This window comes from Bactrocera tryoni, chromosome 4 (genome assembly GCF_016617805.1).
Source record: "Bactrocera tryoni isolate S06 chromosome 4, CSIRO_BtryS06_freeze2, whole genome shotgun sequence".
Taxonomy (NCBI): domain Eukaryota; kingdom Metazoa; phylum Arthropoda; class Insecta; order Diptera; family Tephritidae; genus Bactrocera; species Bactrocera tryoni.
Genome location: NC_052502.1, coordinates 24,323,319 through 24,336,854, shown reverse-complemented (window position 1 = coordinate 24,336,854; position 13,536 = coordinate 24,323,319). Strand labels below are relative to the sequence as shown.

At 34.0% G+C, this 13,536-nt stretch overlaps 2 protein-coding genes across 5 annotated transcripts in view; one reads left to right on the top strand and one right to left on the bottom strand.

Annotated features, from left to right (window-relative positions):
• Nucleotides 1-598: 598 nt before the first annotated feature.
• Nucleotides 599-2,320, bottom strand: LOC120775819 (B-cell CLL/lymphoma 7 protein family member B). The gene is made up of 4 exons (XM_040106173.1): nucleotides 2,232-2,320; nucleotides 1,830-2,097; nucleotides 1,573-1,760; nucleotides 599-1,437 (listed from the first exon to the last, which is right to left on the bottom strand). Exons 2-4 carry the CDS (start codon nucleotides 1,916-1,918, stop codon nucleotides 1,316-1,318), a joined length of 399 nt encoding a protein of 132 aa, XP_039962107.1. The 5' UTR covers nucleotides 1,919-2,097; nucleotides 2,232-2,320; the 3' UTR covers nucleotides 599-1,315.
• Nucleotides 2,321-2,804: 484 nt separating this feature from the next.
• LOC120776180 (palmitoyltransferase ZDHHC5-B) overlaps nucleotides 2,805-13,536 on the top strand; it is a 108,051-nt gene continuing 97,319 nt past the window's right edge. For all 4 annotated transcript variants that reach the window (XR_005705401.1, XR_005705402.1, XM_040106797.1 and 1 more), the window contains exon 1: nucleotides 2,805-4,131. Coding sequence is in view for 2 of the 4 variants with exons in the window: in XM_040106797.1 (XP_039962731.1) it covers nucleotides 4,040-4,131 (92 nt within the window). In the remaining 2 variants the exon portion in view is untranslated. The remainder of the gene's footprint in view (nucleotides 4,132-13,536) is intronic.

The window sequence follows — 13,536 nt, the reverse complement described above, 5'->3', positions numbered from 1 at the left end:
TGTATTTAATTTTTAATACCGGATGGAAAAATAAAAAAAAAAAGTTAATATGAAACATATAATTAAAAATTTATTTTTAATTTTTATACCAAATATTCGAATAAATAATATTAAAACCAAGCATTAATTAACTAAGAATTTAAAAAAAATTGTTTGGAATTAAAATTTTTCCGCGTTTGGGGTATTTGTTTCTACCGATTTGAACTAGAGCTAACACAAAGTCATCTTCTATAATACGCTAGAGCACTAGTCGACAAACTTACACTTTTAAACGATTTATACACATTTCATAAGTTTTTATTGGTTATGGATAAAAAAAAGAATTTAAATTTTGAATATTAACTTAAAAAAATGTTTGCATTTTTTATGCCAATCATATTGGATTAAAAACTAAATTTTTAATTCCAATTTTCGAAACTAAAATTATATTTTAAAACTTTTAATCCAAAATAAAAAAATAGAATTCGCAACCCTGGCTATAAATCGGAAAATATCAACAATAACAGTAATTACCTATTTTTTCCAAGTTAGCATAAAATTAAAAAGTCGTTTTTTTTCTTAGAGCAAAAGTGTAATCTTTAATACAAACTTTAATAAATTAATATTGATTTATTCAACTGACAGAGACTCGAAATATGCAGGTTTTAAGTTACGTACGTGCCTTCAGACAGCCTCATTACGTCAACCGTACAATGTGCACGATCACCGCCATTGCGTGGTATTTTATTTTTGTAGGTATGTATGTTTTTATTTTATTTTTATTTAATGCGGACTTTTAATGCAATTGCTCGCACACTACCATTAACTAAGAAAAAAAATTATACAATATAATGAAAATGTCTTCATCATAATCAACTATTAATACGATTGTAAAAATTCTCCGTGTGCACACACTCCTTCTCCATAGCACTTGCACGTAAAGTGTATTTTTTATATATATAAATTACAAAATTTGGAGAAGGATTTCACTTAATACTAGAGTAATGATGACTAAGCTAGGCGCACATTTCATATATGTAAGTAAATTAAATTATTTAATATAATAAATTGCTTAAAATTAATTAGTTAGCAGCAGTAGCTCAGCGTAGTAGAAAATATTTGTATGCGATATTTAATTTCCACATATACAATACTACTCTGCAGCGTACAAAATATCCATGGGAATTAATTTTCTCTATTTTTTTGTTTTTGTTTTTGCTTCAATAACATAAATTAATTTTTCAATTCTTGAAAATTGCTTGATTTTCGAGTGTGACTGATTGCGATTTGCAGTGGATGCGATACGAACATGTTTATTTACGAATATATATTATAATTAATCACTAGTTTTTAGTCGTTTCACTGGACCTTCACTGCCTTGCGAGTTGGAATCCTCAGAAAATGGCATGCTAGAAACAAATTCTGTGGCACCTTGGGAATCGCTCACCATAGAGAAACCTGTGAAATAGTGGTAGAAAATTTGTTTTAATACCTAATGCTATAATTATTATATGTAAATATTATTTATTGATGTTAAGGAAATAAATTCGAATGCAAACATTTGAACTCATCAGTTTATGTGCTTCGACTCACAGGTGTTCGAATCTTCCGCAGTCAGACCGGCGTAGGGCGTTATTTGAGGTGGTGTTGGCGTGCCTTTCTGTGAATTTTCCTTATCACTCTTATTAACACTGCTCACTTTTTTCTTCTCTGAATTCGATATGGGCACCCATTTGTAAATTTTCATGGTTGTATCACCAATTGTAACCCATTTCTTTTCCCTATAATTTCAAATTAAGTTTCAAAATTAATTGGCACATTTTACTATTAGCTAGTGGAGGCCATCTTACCAATGTCTCACTTTTTCCACTGCATTCATAACACGTTTGATGTCATCTTTAGCTCGGCTACGAGTTTCCGCACGAACACTACGCGACATTTTCCACTATTTTATACAGTATTTAGGATAATTTGCTAATTTTTTAGTAATTAAATTGCAAGTTTTTCGAAATTTGCTGCTTTAACTTCAACGATGTAAACAGAAAACGAAGATTCGTCGAAAATGGCCGCTAAATGCCGAGTACCACCATATGACAGCTGACCATGCCTTTAAGACGCCTGTACACAAATACAAATTGTAGTAAACAGATGTGAGAGAATGAATGAAATATACTGTTTTAACAAAACTAATGTATATTTAATTTCTTATTAGAAAAGTGGCTATGAAATTTAGTTAAATTAATGCAAATGACCTTTATGATACAATATAAAGTTTCTTCACAATTTTATATTTGTATTCGCGAATTGTTTAAATTTTATACACAGGGACCTTAAGCAAAACAAGAAATCAATAACTTGTACAGCTGTCAAAATTTAACGAAACAGAGTGGATGCAGTTGACTAGAACGTCAAAAGTTTTGAGATTTTTAATTTGTTTATAAATTTTTAATGTAAAAACATTTTTTAATTATACTAGAAATATGTTAGAGAAAAATATTGTTTTTTAATTAATTTCAGAAGTTTGACAAAGCAAATTTAAAAGTACTTGCTTGTGTTATTTTGTTTTTTCATGAAAAAATATTTTTCAAATATGTATTATCTGCCAATCAATTTAACATTTAAGTATATTTATTAAATATATTAACAAAATATTTTTTAAAAAACCCCAATATGATAGTGAATACCACTATTATGAGTTTCTTTTCGTTCGTTCCATTTGACGATTCGTTGATTATTTTGAGCATACGACAAAATGCAGCCGTACAACCTGAGTGGCAAACAAATTTGAGACTTGAGGAAATTGTACGAAAACGAGCGATCGAGCGAATGCGTGTGAATATGGAGCGTTGTGAAAATTCATTAAATTAATAAATAAATTGTACGAAAAACGCGAACAATTTTATATATATTAATAATAACGCGCGTAGTGTGTTTAATATTTCAAATTTTGTAAGAAGAAAGCTTTTATCTATGCGGTGGTGTCATTTTAGAATTTCTAATAGTGCTGTCAGCTGCAAGGTGTAGCGACACGGTTGAAGAAAAACTCGCTGTTGGTTGCCTAGCGCATATACGTGAAGGAAACTCGTCGTCCGTGGTCATTTTCAAGGAGAAACAGCAAATCCAGCAATGTGAAATTCCAACATATATTCACAAATATGTTTTTATAGTTTTATATCTTAAGAATCGTTGCCAATTGATTTGGTTTAAGGGCATAGTTAGACAATGGCAGGCGTAGACGTGAGTTAAACAGTTGGAAAATTCAATAAGCAAGTGAAAAAAATGAAAATTGGAAGTGCATCATTTGCCATGTTTCGCAAGGGCAATGTGCGGCAATGGCATATTGCTTGAAGTGTAATGTGTAGTTGAAACGAAAGTAGTGGAAAGTGTAGAATTTAAAAAGCCGAATTGAAATACAAAATAAAAGCTTTAAATATATAATACACAAAAAGTCAAGCAGAAAATAAAAAAATACAAAAAAGGCGACAACCAGCGATTGACGTACGAGAATTGTTAAATAGCCGTGCGGTGCGCGTCGGACAACAAAGTGGTGTGCATAATAATGCAAACGGCGGGGTGAAGTGCAATCCGGTTAGTCGAAAAAGTTTGTGTAAATAAAAATATAAAAAAATTTCCAATAGTAAATGTGTACAAACGTAAACATTTTTATAAAAAAAAGAAAACAAATAACAAATTTTAATTGATCTACCCATAAAGAGATCAAAAAGTGTATATGCAGATCTTCCTAAATGAAATTTTTTCTCCTTTATATTAACTCATCTACAAATTTTTCTGACATAATTTAAGCACCATCTAAACAAATCACATTGGAAAGCGGCCGCTTTAGCTTTGTTATTGTGTCTAAAGTGTTTTTACTAGCGTATATTCATATGCCCACCTTGCGCTTCCAATTTTTCTACTGCAACAATTGCCGCTTTACTTAAAATCAACAGCTGTTACCTCATAACTCCTCTATAATTTGTTTGTTTGTAAAAAAAATATCCGTTGTAATCAAAGTAAAACGGGTGGGGAAAAATAATAATTCTATTAGTTTAGTAACAGAATGCCCAAATGCGACATGAAGACTCGCTACATTCCTGCTACATTTGCCTGGATTCTATTGCTGTCCACGACGTTCCTCTTCTTTTTCTATCCGTAAGTATCATATTACAATTAGTTATAAAATGTTTAGGTATATTTTAAATATTCATTACGTTACAGTTTTATGGGATATTATTTAAATTATAAAAATTAATTTCTTCAATTAATCATAACAGTTAAATTGATAATATTTTTTAAGACAATGCAAAAATGAGAAACTTTTCCGAACCGTTTTTTTTTTCTGGTAAACAAATGGGTTCGGATTTCCTAAAGTAATTACTTTTGTACCTAAAATATATACATATACATATACAAATATGAATGATCAGCGAGACGAGCTGAGTCGAGTTAGTCATGTTCGTAGGTCTGTCCGCCTGTGTGTTAGATATGAAACAGGTGAATCAGTTATTGAGATATCGATCTGAAATTTTACACACATACTTTTCTCCCAAAGAAGTTGCCTGAACTGCCGATATCGGACCTCTGTAGCGTATAGCTGCCATGCAAACTGATCAATCAAAATTAAGTTCTTGTATGAAAAACTTGTTTATTTAATAAGATATCTGAAAATTTCACATGGATAATTGTTTAAGACAGAACAGACAGAACAGAGCTTCGGCGCATCAAAATTTCTTGTTTCACTTATTTATTTATGTAAAAAAAATTAATTGTACTAAAAAATTTGTGCAGATAAGTAGTGCATATTTACATAATAAAAATTTTGATATTTAACTAATTAAGTTAAGCAAACACAAAAATTGCTAATGAGCGACGAGATACTAGTATACATACACACATATCTATATTATTTAATAAATGCTCACATTATGTCTTTCACTATAGCCTATATGTATACACATATGTATATATAAAAGTAGATACACATGGTAAATAGACCAATATAGCAAATATTTACACCGTCTTGAAAACAAAAAAAGCAAAAATTTTATTTGTAAAAGTTTGCCTGCCTTTTCATTATTATTTGTATTCAACACTCCGCATAGTAAATAAAACTATATGACGCTATATACTCGTAAAATAAATATGTATATGTCTATGTATGTAATTGATTTTGCTTAATGTGTCGTTATTTTGGCGCAGCCAAAACGTCGTCTTTGCAATCATCAATAGAAATGAAAATAAAACAAGTAAAAAAGTAACAAAGAAAAGATTGCCTTTGTCTGCTGCAACTAAAGTGGTATGATTTTGGTGTAACGACTGTAGTAAATGCCAAAATGTGAATCGGTATAAGAGATAATATATCATCAAGTGCAGTACGCACTTTCTGCTTTCACATTTCTATATTTGTTCAACTGCTGCATCAAGCCACGTCTGCGCGTTCTAGCGTGCGAAGAGACAGACAGTCTGCATGTCTGTCTGCTTATGTTTGCCCGTAAAAGGCACAAAAGGAGTGGAGTATCTTGCTTTGGCATCCGGCTAATGGCCATATGTGGCAGAAGAAATACACCAAGCTATGGAGTATGTGCATTGAGAAACCGTTATATGAGCTAAATTAATTTTGCAGAATTTGCTAAGTATTATTTGTAAAGCGTTTAATTCCTAAAAGTTACAAATGTCATTAAACTTTCCAAAAAAAATTTTTTTATAATTCTTGTTTCATATTTTGTAAATATGTGGCTTCAATTTACTATTGATAAGAAATTCAAGCATAATCTTCAAGTTAAGGCTTCTTTTCCGCAAACGAGGTGTGATCTCCGAAGAAACAGCCTTTGGCCGGCTAAATTCCTGGTCAATTCCGGTTACGTAGAACCGGCTGTCGTGGGAATTGAAACTGGACGAAGGAGTACCGACTTGGACTTAATTTTTTTTTCGATGGCGTTAAAATTCCGACTGTCAATAACCCTAATTGGCAAGATTTTTGGTTTGACATTCGACAGCCTGCGATCCTGCGCTTTTTCACTCCTCACACGACCACGATTATTGCCAAAGTACAAAGCCGCAACAAAATCCTCAAGTCGCCAACCGGCAGCACATGGTGAAAAGACAAAGAAGCGTTGTTGGCAACATTCAAGGTACTTGGCTGGCCGGTCCTTAACTATGCGTACCAATATGTTCGTCTGGATGCAGTGATACGCAGGCGAAGAAGCTACAAACATCTTATAACACTGCAATCCGGACTACAACGGAATGCCTCTTGATTTTTCCTATTGAGCCACACATTGTGGGATACATGCTCCAAGCAGTTTCTGCTTTCGTAGAAATCATCCCTGAAGTCACCTGCTAGAAGCGCAGCCGCATCCTAAGAGCATCAAGACGTCCTTCCTCAACTACGTCGACGACATAAAACAATACGCCGACCACACTTCGGACAGCGGACAGTGGCGTACTTGGAGTCAAACCACCATCTATCGCAGACGACGAGCACGAGTTGCCGCGAGAATCGAGAGTCTGAATACTGTACCAGGTTAAACTCCCACTTTTCCAGGATCGATCACGACAAATAAAATATATGTATATCCAACATGCAACGAGTCCCTGCAAGTCTCTTACCACCTCTTTGCATGCCCAGCTAATCATAGACATCTGACACCCCTCTCCCCAAGGTCCGATCCCGTCGAAACAGCACATTTCTTGAGCCTACCGTTTGATGAATTCAATGACAACTTATCTGAACCTTGCCGCGGCATGGTTATTAGATAACTTTTACAACAAAATGATCAATCAAAATCCAGTCTCCGTATGGTATTTTTTGTATTTGTGAAGCGCATTACAGCTTCAGTTCAGCCGAAGTTAGCTTTTTTTAGTCATATCTCTACATATTCGTAATGCTTTACATATCAGCAGTTGCATTAGAAAAACTCCGTCTGGAATCTTAAACTATTTTAGCTGTGATGAATAGCCACCCAACCAAAGTCAGTTATTTGTATACAAACTCATACACACATAGATACGTAGGAATGATAGCAGAGTTTCACTACAATAGTAACTAAAAATACTCGACTTGGTACTATATTTTATCTCGCTTCGCTAGACATTGCATGGAGTCATTATCACGGGTTTATTGTAACATTGCTTTGGCCCGGGTATTTATCAAGCATGTTTTGTTTTATTATTTTATATACTATGTACATATGTATATGTAAGTTCTCGGGAACCGCATTTTTGAGTTAGCACAAATATAAATACATAATAATGTAAAGTTCCATATTTATCTAAAACTTTGCCTTATCTGCTTTTCAGCGCATATGTTTACTTTCCTTTATTTTTCTTGCTTCTTGGTAGTTATTACATAATTTTCTCAACTATTTCGCGCACTGCAAACTTTTTTAATTTTATTATTATTTATACCTATACCCTTTTTGGATTCATTAATCATCAGTTTATCGGTCATAATATAACTAATTACCCACTGAGGAAGTTGTTAAGATATGTAATGAAAATGTTGGGTTGATAATAAAATATCGGAAACTATTGAGACTTTGTAAAACAATCAAATATTTAGATAAGACTTCAACTGTATTAAATGATTTTTTGATAATATGCCATTTACATACATATAGGTTAGGTTAATCTGGTGGGTCAATAAGCCACGCAGAGACCAGTTTTGGTCCTTTGAAGTTCATTTCTTAGATCCAAGAGGAGTAGTCATCTTTTAAGATGCATGCGCTTGACGCGAATTTTAACATACTCTGCGGCCTCACTATCGATACTTCCCGCAGTGTAACATACTCAGGGACCCCAGATGCTGACAGCGTAGACTTGCCAGACAAGTGCACAAGAGATGTTCCATTATTTCCCTGGTGCCTTGCTTTAGATATTTCCTGCAGTATTCTCGATCTATCAGCCCCATTCTTCGGGCGTGTAACGCCACCGGACAGTGACCAGTTAGTATTCCGACCATGCTGCTACAGTCTCTTCTATCGATTGGCAATAGACATTTTGTGTAATTCCGATCTACAGTTTTGCACATGACTGTTGAAGTTTTGTACCCAGGTTGCTTGATCCAGCGGATTTTTATTTTCTTTACCATGCTTCTGTCCAGATCGTCGTATAGACAATGCATAGTTTTCCCAATGTTTATTACGTTTTCGGGTGTTGGCCGTGCACAATTCTAAGCGATTTCGTCCATAATTTCATTGCTCTCGTTACCTTTTGGCCTGGCACACAATAGGAGTAAAGTTGCCTGGTTTTGGCACACTTTCCGTTGCTGCTCTGCTTCCCAAGAGACTTTTGGCCCATATACGATACTAGGTTACTGTTTTGATTGGTGCTTGGCTGTTTACCTAGATGTTGACTCTGGAATTGTCTACAGGTGCATTAGAGGCCAGCTCCGCGGCTTTTGCAAAAGCAAAGACCTCAGCTTGAGATATACTGCAGTGATCCGGTAACTTAAAAGGTTGCCCTATGCTTAACTCTTTACAGTATATTCCCGCACCAACTCCATCGTCGAATAAATATTTAGTGTTGCGCGTAGCTAACATACTTTTACGACAGCCATATTTTGTATATTTACTTTGACCACCTTTCTACAGCACCGTAACACAAAATTAAGCTTACAAAAGTTGAGTAGCACCTGTTCACGAGAGAGGAAGAGAGCCCCCAGGTTGTGCCGAGCATACACTAGCTTTTCTCACTCTTCCACGTTGTGCTTCCATAAGACTATCTCAAGGTACTTGGTGCAGTCCTTGAGTTATGTCCCATTTATCGAAGGGAACCTCCATAGAGGAATTTTGTGCTTCCCTGTGAACACAAGCAGATCCGTCTTCTCCGATTTCAAACCCATACCAGCTTGCGATGCCCAATTCTGGACTGTGTTGTATGTATACATAAAAAGAGTGATCTATTTCGAGGTTCCCTACTTTCTTAAAGAAAAACACAGAAACGTCAACTTGTATGTGTGATGCTTATTATCATTCGAAAGAACGTTCTTTGGCATTTATTTTTTGAAGAATATATCTTTCAAATGTTTGGCCGCAGCTACGTCCAACCGTTGAGATAAATTTCAATGACTCCACCGGCCCACAAATCACACCACAGCGTTTTTTTCTGGATGAAACGGCAGGTCTTGAAACTCTAACCCATAAAGCGAGGCGATGTCGCTTAGAAAGGTCAAGCGGCTTCAGTTTTTGCACAAGCTGTATTTTATACGCTTTCAATTTAAAATCCCGAGTTTTTCCATAAGTCGGTCCGAGTTGTCACGAACGGCGCCGAATCGACTCTCCACGGCCTTTGAGTACACTCTCAGCTACGGCTGCTATATTTTCTTCACTGCGAGCTGGACGTGGTCTATTCGGTCGAATATTATTCAATAATGAATGCTGGGTCTCAAGATGGGTGATGGTGTTGCGAATAGTACGCTCAGTAGGCCGATTATATTGAGCGAAGGAGGCGAAAAAAGTGCTTTACAGAACGTGAATTTTCGTAATAAAGTTGAATGATTTGTAAACGTTGTTTAGGCATAAGTCTTTCCATAATGAAATGCCCAACAATACTGAACATGACAGTTTGACAGGACACGCGCGTGCTCTGTCAAAAAAAGGCTATTGAAAAAAGTACCTCTACTTGGATCACCGTTTACATATACATAGTTCTCATATAAACTGGCCGATCATACTCAAGTCATTGGAAGAGATTATAGCTGAAAATAGCGATACAGTTACCAAAAAAACTCTTCTTATCGGACCCATATAGATTTTTTTACACCCTTTAATGTTATAAGAAATGCACCTGTGAAGGGTATTTACTAAAGCTTCAATATAGCCGAAGTAAGCGTTTTTCTGTGTTTTGTTTCTTCTCTTCATATCGCTAATCCAATTTTTTATATGCTGACAATCTAACAATCCGTCAAAAGTTCTTTCCCACTTACGAACAAGCTATTTTATACAAAGCAGTCTGTCTATTCTAAACATTTAGGCAACAAAAAATCATATTATTAATTTTATTACCGTCAGTTATTTCATTACTACTTAGTTAAGTACGTGCTTCAGATGTTAGAGCAGCACCTGTCCATTTAGTTGCACACACACACACATACATACAAAGGCGTACATTGAAAACATTTTTTTCATATACTCCACCTTGCATAAATGTCTGTATGTACGTGGAACTGATTCACTCTGATCCACTTTGTGTAAATAGTAAAACATTTAATTATACTCGTGCTGATTACTATCCGGATAAGTGCATATTTATATATATGTACATATAATTATGAAGCGTACAGTGGGGCAAAGTGGCAAACATAAAAATGCAATAAATTGTAAGTGTCAACGGCGCTAAAAAACACACAACAACAACAAAAGTAAATATGCACGACAATATTAAAAATACATATGTACATATATGTGTGTGTGATATATTTTTTACCGATTAACCATTGTTAAGCAAGACAAACGATAACGTGACAACAACTATGTTAATTGTTGACTGCTTTGTTATAGCAACAGTGGCAAAATATGAAAGCAACAGTCATGTTTACTAAGTAAAAAAAAAGTAAAATAAATTCACAAAACAAAATGAAAAATAAAAAATAAAAATTTAACAATTTTGCTCGAAATGTCAACAGCAATAATAACCGCAAACAAAAAGAGATTTTTTTTGAAATTATTCTCCTTTTGTGTTTTACCCAACAGCAGCTTGAGTTCGCATATGCTCGTGTACATGGATGTATGCCGAGTCGTTTGAAATGTTAGATAGTGAATCAGCTAACAAACTGGCCGACAACTCATTGCCACAATCTGAGCACAATCCATGCCAGCACATACACACACATACATATTTATTTATTTATTGAGGAAATAATGGAAATCGAAACCATGGCAAAAGCATTTGCTCTACCTACAAACAAACATACATACACCAGTATGCCCGTAGAACAGAAACAGAAACAGAAAACAGTAACTGTTACAATAACAGAAGTGACTAAAGCAGTTACAATAACACTGCGAAACAATAACAAATGTAATAACATCTGAAAAATCAATTAAAGAGAAAATGGCAAATTACAAACAAGGCGTAGATGCATAAAGTATGGATGTGTATGTACATATGTATGTATGTGTACGTATGTAAATCGAATCGGCAAACAGAAGTGGCAAGTGCAATAATTATTATTAATTATACTAAGTAAATATTAAACTCAAAATTATTGACGTAATTGAAAGGGCTACGAAAAACCAATTTAAAAAATACATAAAAGATAAAAATTATTTAAATATTTGTACTATTTGCATATGCGGCTAGATCGATTTGAAGGAAGCATTGTACGTCCTTTAATAAAAATTTATTTTCCGGTGTTTTTTTCGCTGATTTTTTCGGAAAAAGTTTTCATGTGTTCCAAAATAAAAAACAATAACAAGAAAAACGCAACCGAAGTTAACCCTCTATATATGTACATATATACCCTTCACAAAAACTAAGGATTTCTTAGATGAGCTTTGATCGTTCAGATTACATGGAAGCTCTGAAACAATTTGATCTGAACAATTTCTTCAAATATTGCATCATTATCATAGGCAATTACTCATGCCAAATTTCGTTAAGATATCTCGTCAAATAAAAAAGTATTACATACAAGCACTTTATTCCGATCGCTTAGTTTGTATGGCAGCTATATATTATAGTTACTCAATCTGAACAATTTCTTCGAAGATTGCACTGCTGCCTTGGATAATAACCCACACCGAATTTGATGAAGATATCTCGTCAAATGAAAAAGTTTCTACACAAGAACTTCCATCCGATCCCTCAGTTTGCAGGTAAGCTATATGTTATAGTGGTCCGATTAGGGCCGTTCCGGCAAATGAGTAGTTTCTTGGCGAGAAAAGGACGACTACCGAATTTCATAATGATATTTCAAAAACTGAGAGACCAATTCGTATACAAACAATCAGAATGACGGGCAGACGGACATGATTAAATCGATTCAGTTCATTTTGGTTTTATTTATTTATATACTCAAGGGGTTACATGGGTTTTCTCGGGTAAAAACAATATGTTTTAAACAATTTTTTTCTCATACAAAAATATCTTAAACTGCGACGCCATTTCCGGCGATCCATCGGAAAAAAGATGCGCCCGCGTTGACAGAATAACTCTTTATAGGATCAGCTAAAGTGAAAAATACGTGCTTAAAGCCTTAACTTAGAACTTGGACGAAGGAACAAAAAAAAACTGAAAATTGGGTTTTAGGCAGACATTTTTCGCGATTTTTTTTCAAATAGTTGTAATCGAAAAAAAAAATCCTTCGTCCAAGTCTTTAAGAATTGTATCGCAAAGGCCTATGTAAAAATTCATGAAGATCGGTTTAGTAGTTCTCGAGAAATACTGCCAATCGACTTCAAAAACACAGTTTCGAGAAAAAAGCGTTCAAAGACGGCGCACTTAGCCTAGTTAGCCCCGAGCGCACAAATTCTCAAAGCTATATCTCCGAAACTATTACTCGAATCAACTCGAAAATTTAGGACAATATTCTAGAGGTGTTGTAGAATTTAATAAGAAAATAAAATTTTTTTTGAAACCTTTAAACCCATCTAACCCCTTAATAAGGTATCTAACGTTTCCTTTTGGGTGTTACAAACATCGTGGCAAACTTAATATACTCTGTTAAAGGTATAAAGATACAGTGATTATTTCCCAAACAAAGTTTATTTGCAACCTGATCAATTTATGAAAAATATTTGATCGATTCGGCTTTTTCGCGGCTAAAATGGTCTAGTCCGATTGAAATTTGATCAGTTGTTATTTTTCAGCAGTACCCACCTCAGTTTTAAACATCCACTTTCTTGAAAGCAAAAGAAATTCGAGTGGAAATTCTTTAAACTATTTAGATATTATTTGAGAACTGTTTTGCATAAAAAATAGTTTTGCTTTAAAATCTTTAGAAATTGCATTACTTTTGTAACTATTTTAAAGTAAAAAAATATATTTTCAAAATTAAAACTTTACGTCATCATTACAGTAGATATTTTTTATATGTAATATATAGATAATCAATTCATGATCTTAACTAAATTATTTCAAAGAAAAATAAAGCAGTTTTTTTAATTTTAGAGAATTTCATTAAGACGGTTTTGAGTGTTCCTTTACATATGTATGTACATATATATGCCTATTTCATCAGAAATCTAAATCAAATGACTAATACTCCTACAGTTCCACAGTAGAAGCACACATTCATATAATCCAAGGTAAAGTCGAATTTCCCGATACTGATAAGAATTTAGTTACGTTTTTGTTGTATTATTTCATTTTGCTATAATGACCGCAACTAAACTGTTCCTACATTTCCTTTGTTTCATGCGGGCAGTCAGCACCCGAACCGATGACTAAACCAAAGAGCCGACATATTTACCGACATACATACATATGTACATATGTATATAAAATACGACAGTAAAAAATTAGTACTAAACGCCAAGAGTGTGTCCATAAAACAATTAAAACAACAGCGGCGGTATTGTGACCAAAAACAAAAAAAAATAACAAAAAACAAAGAAA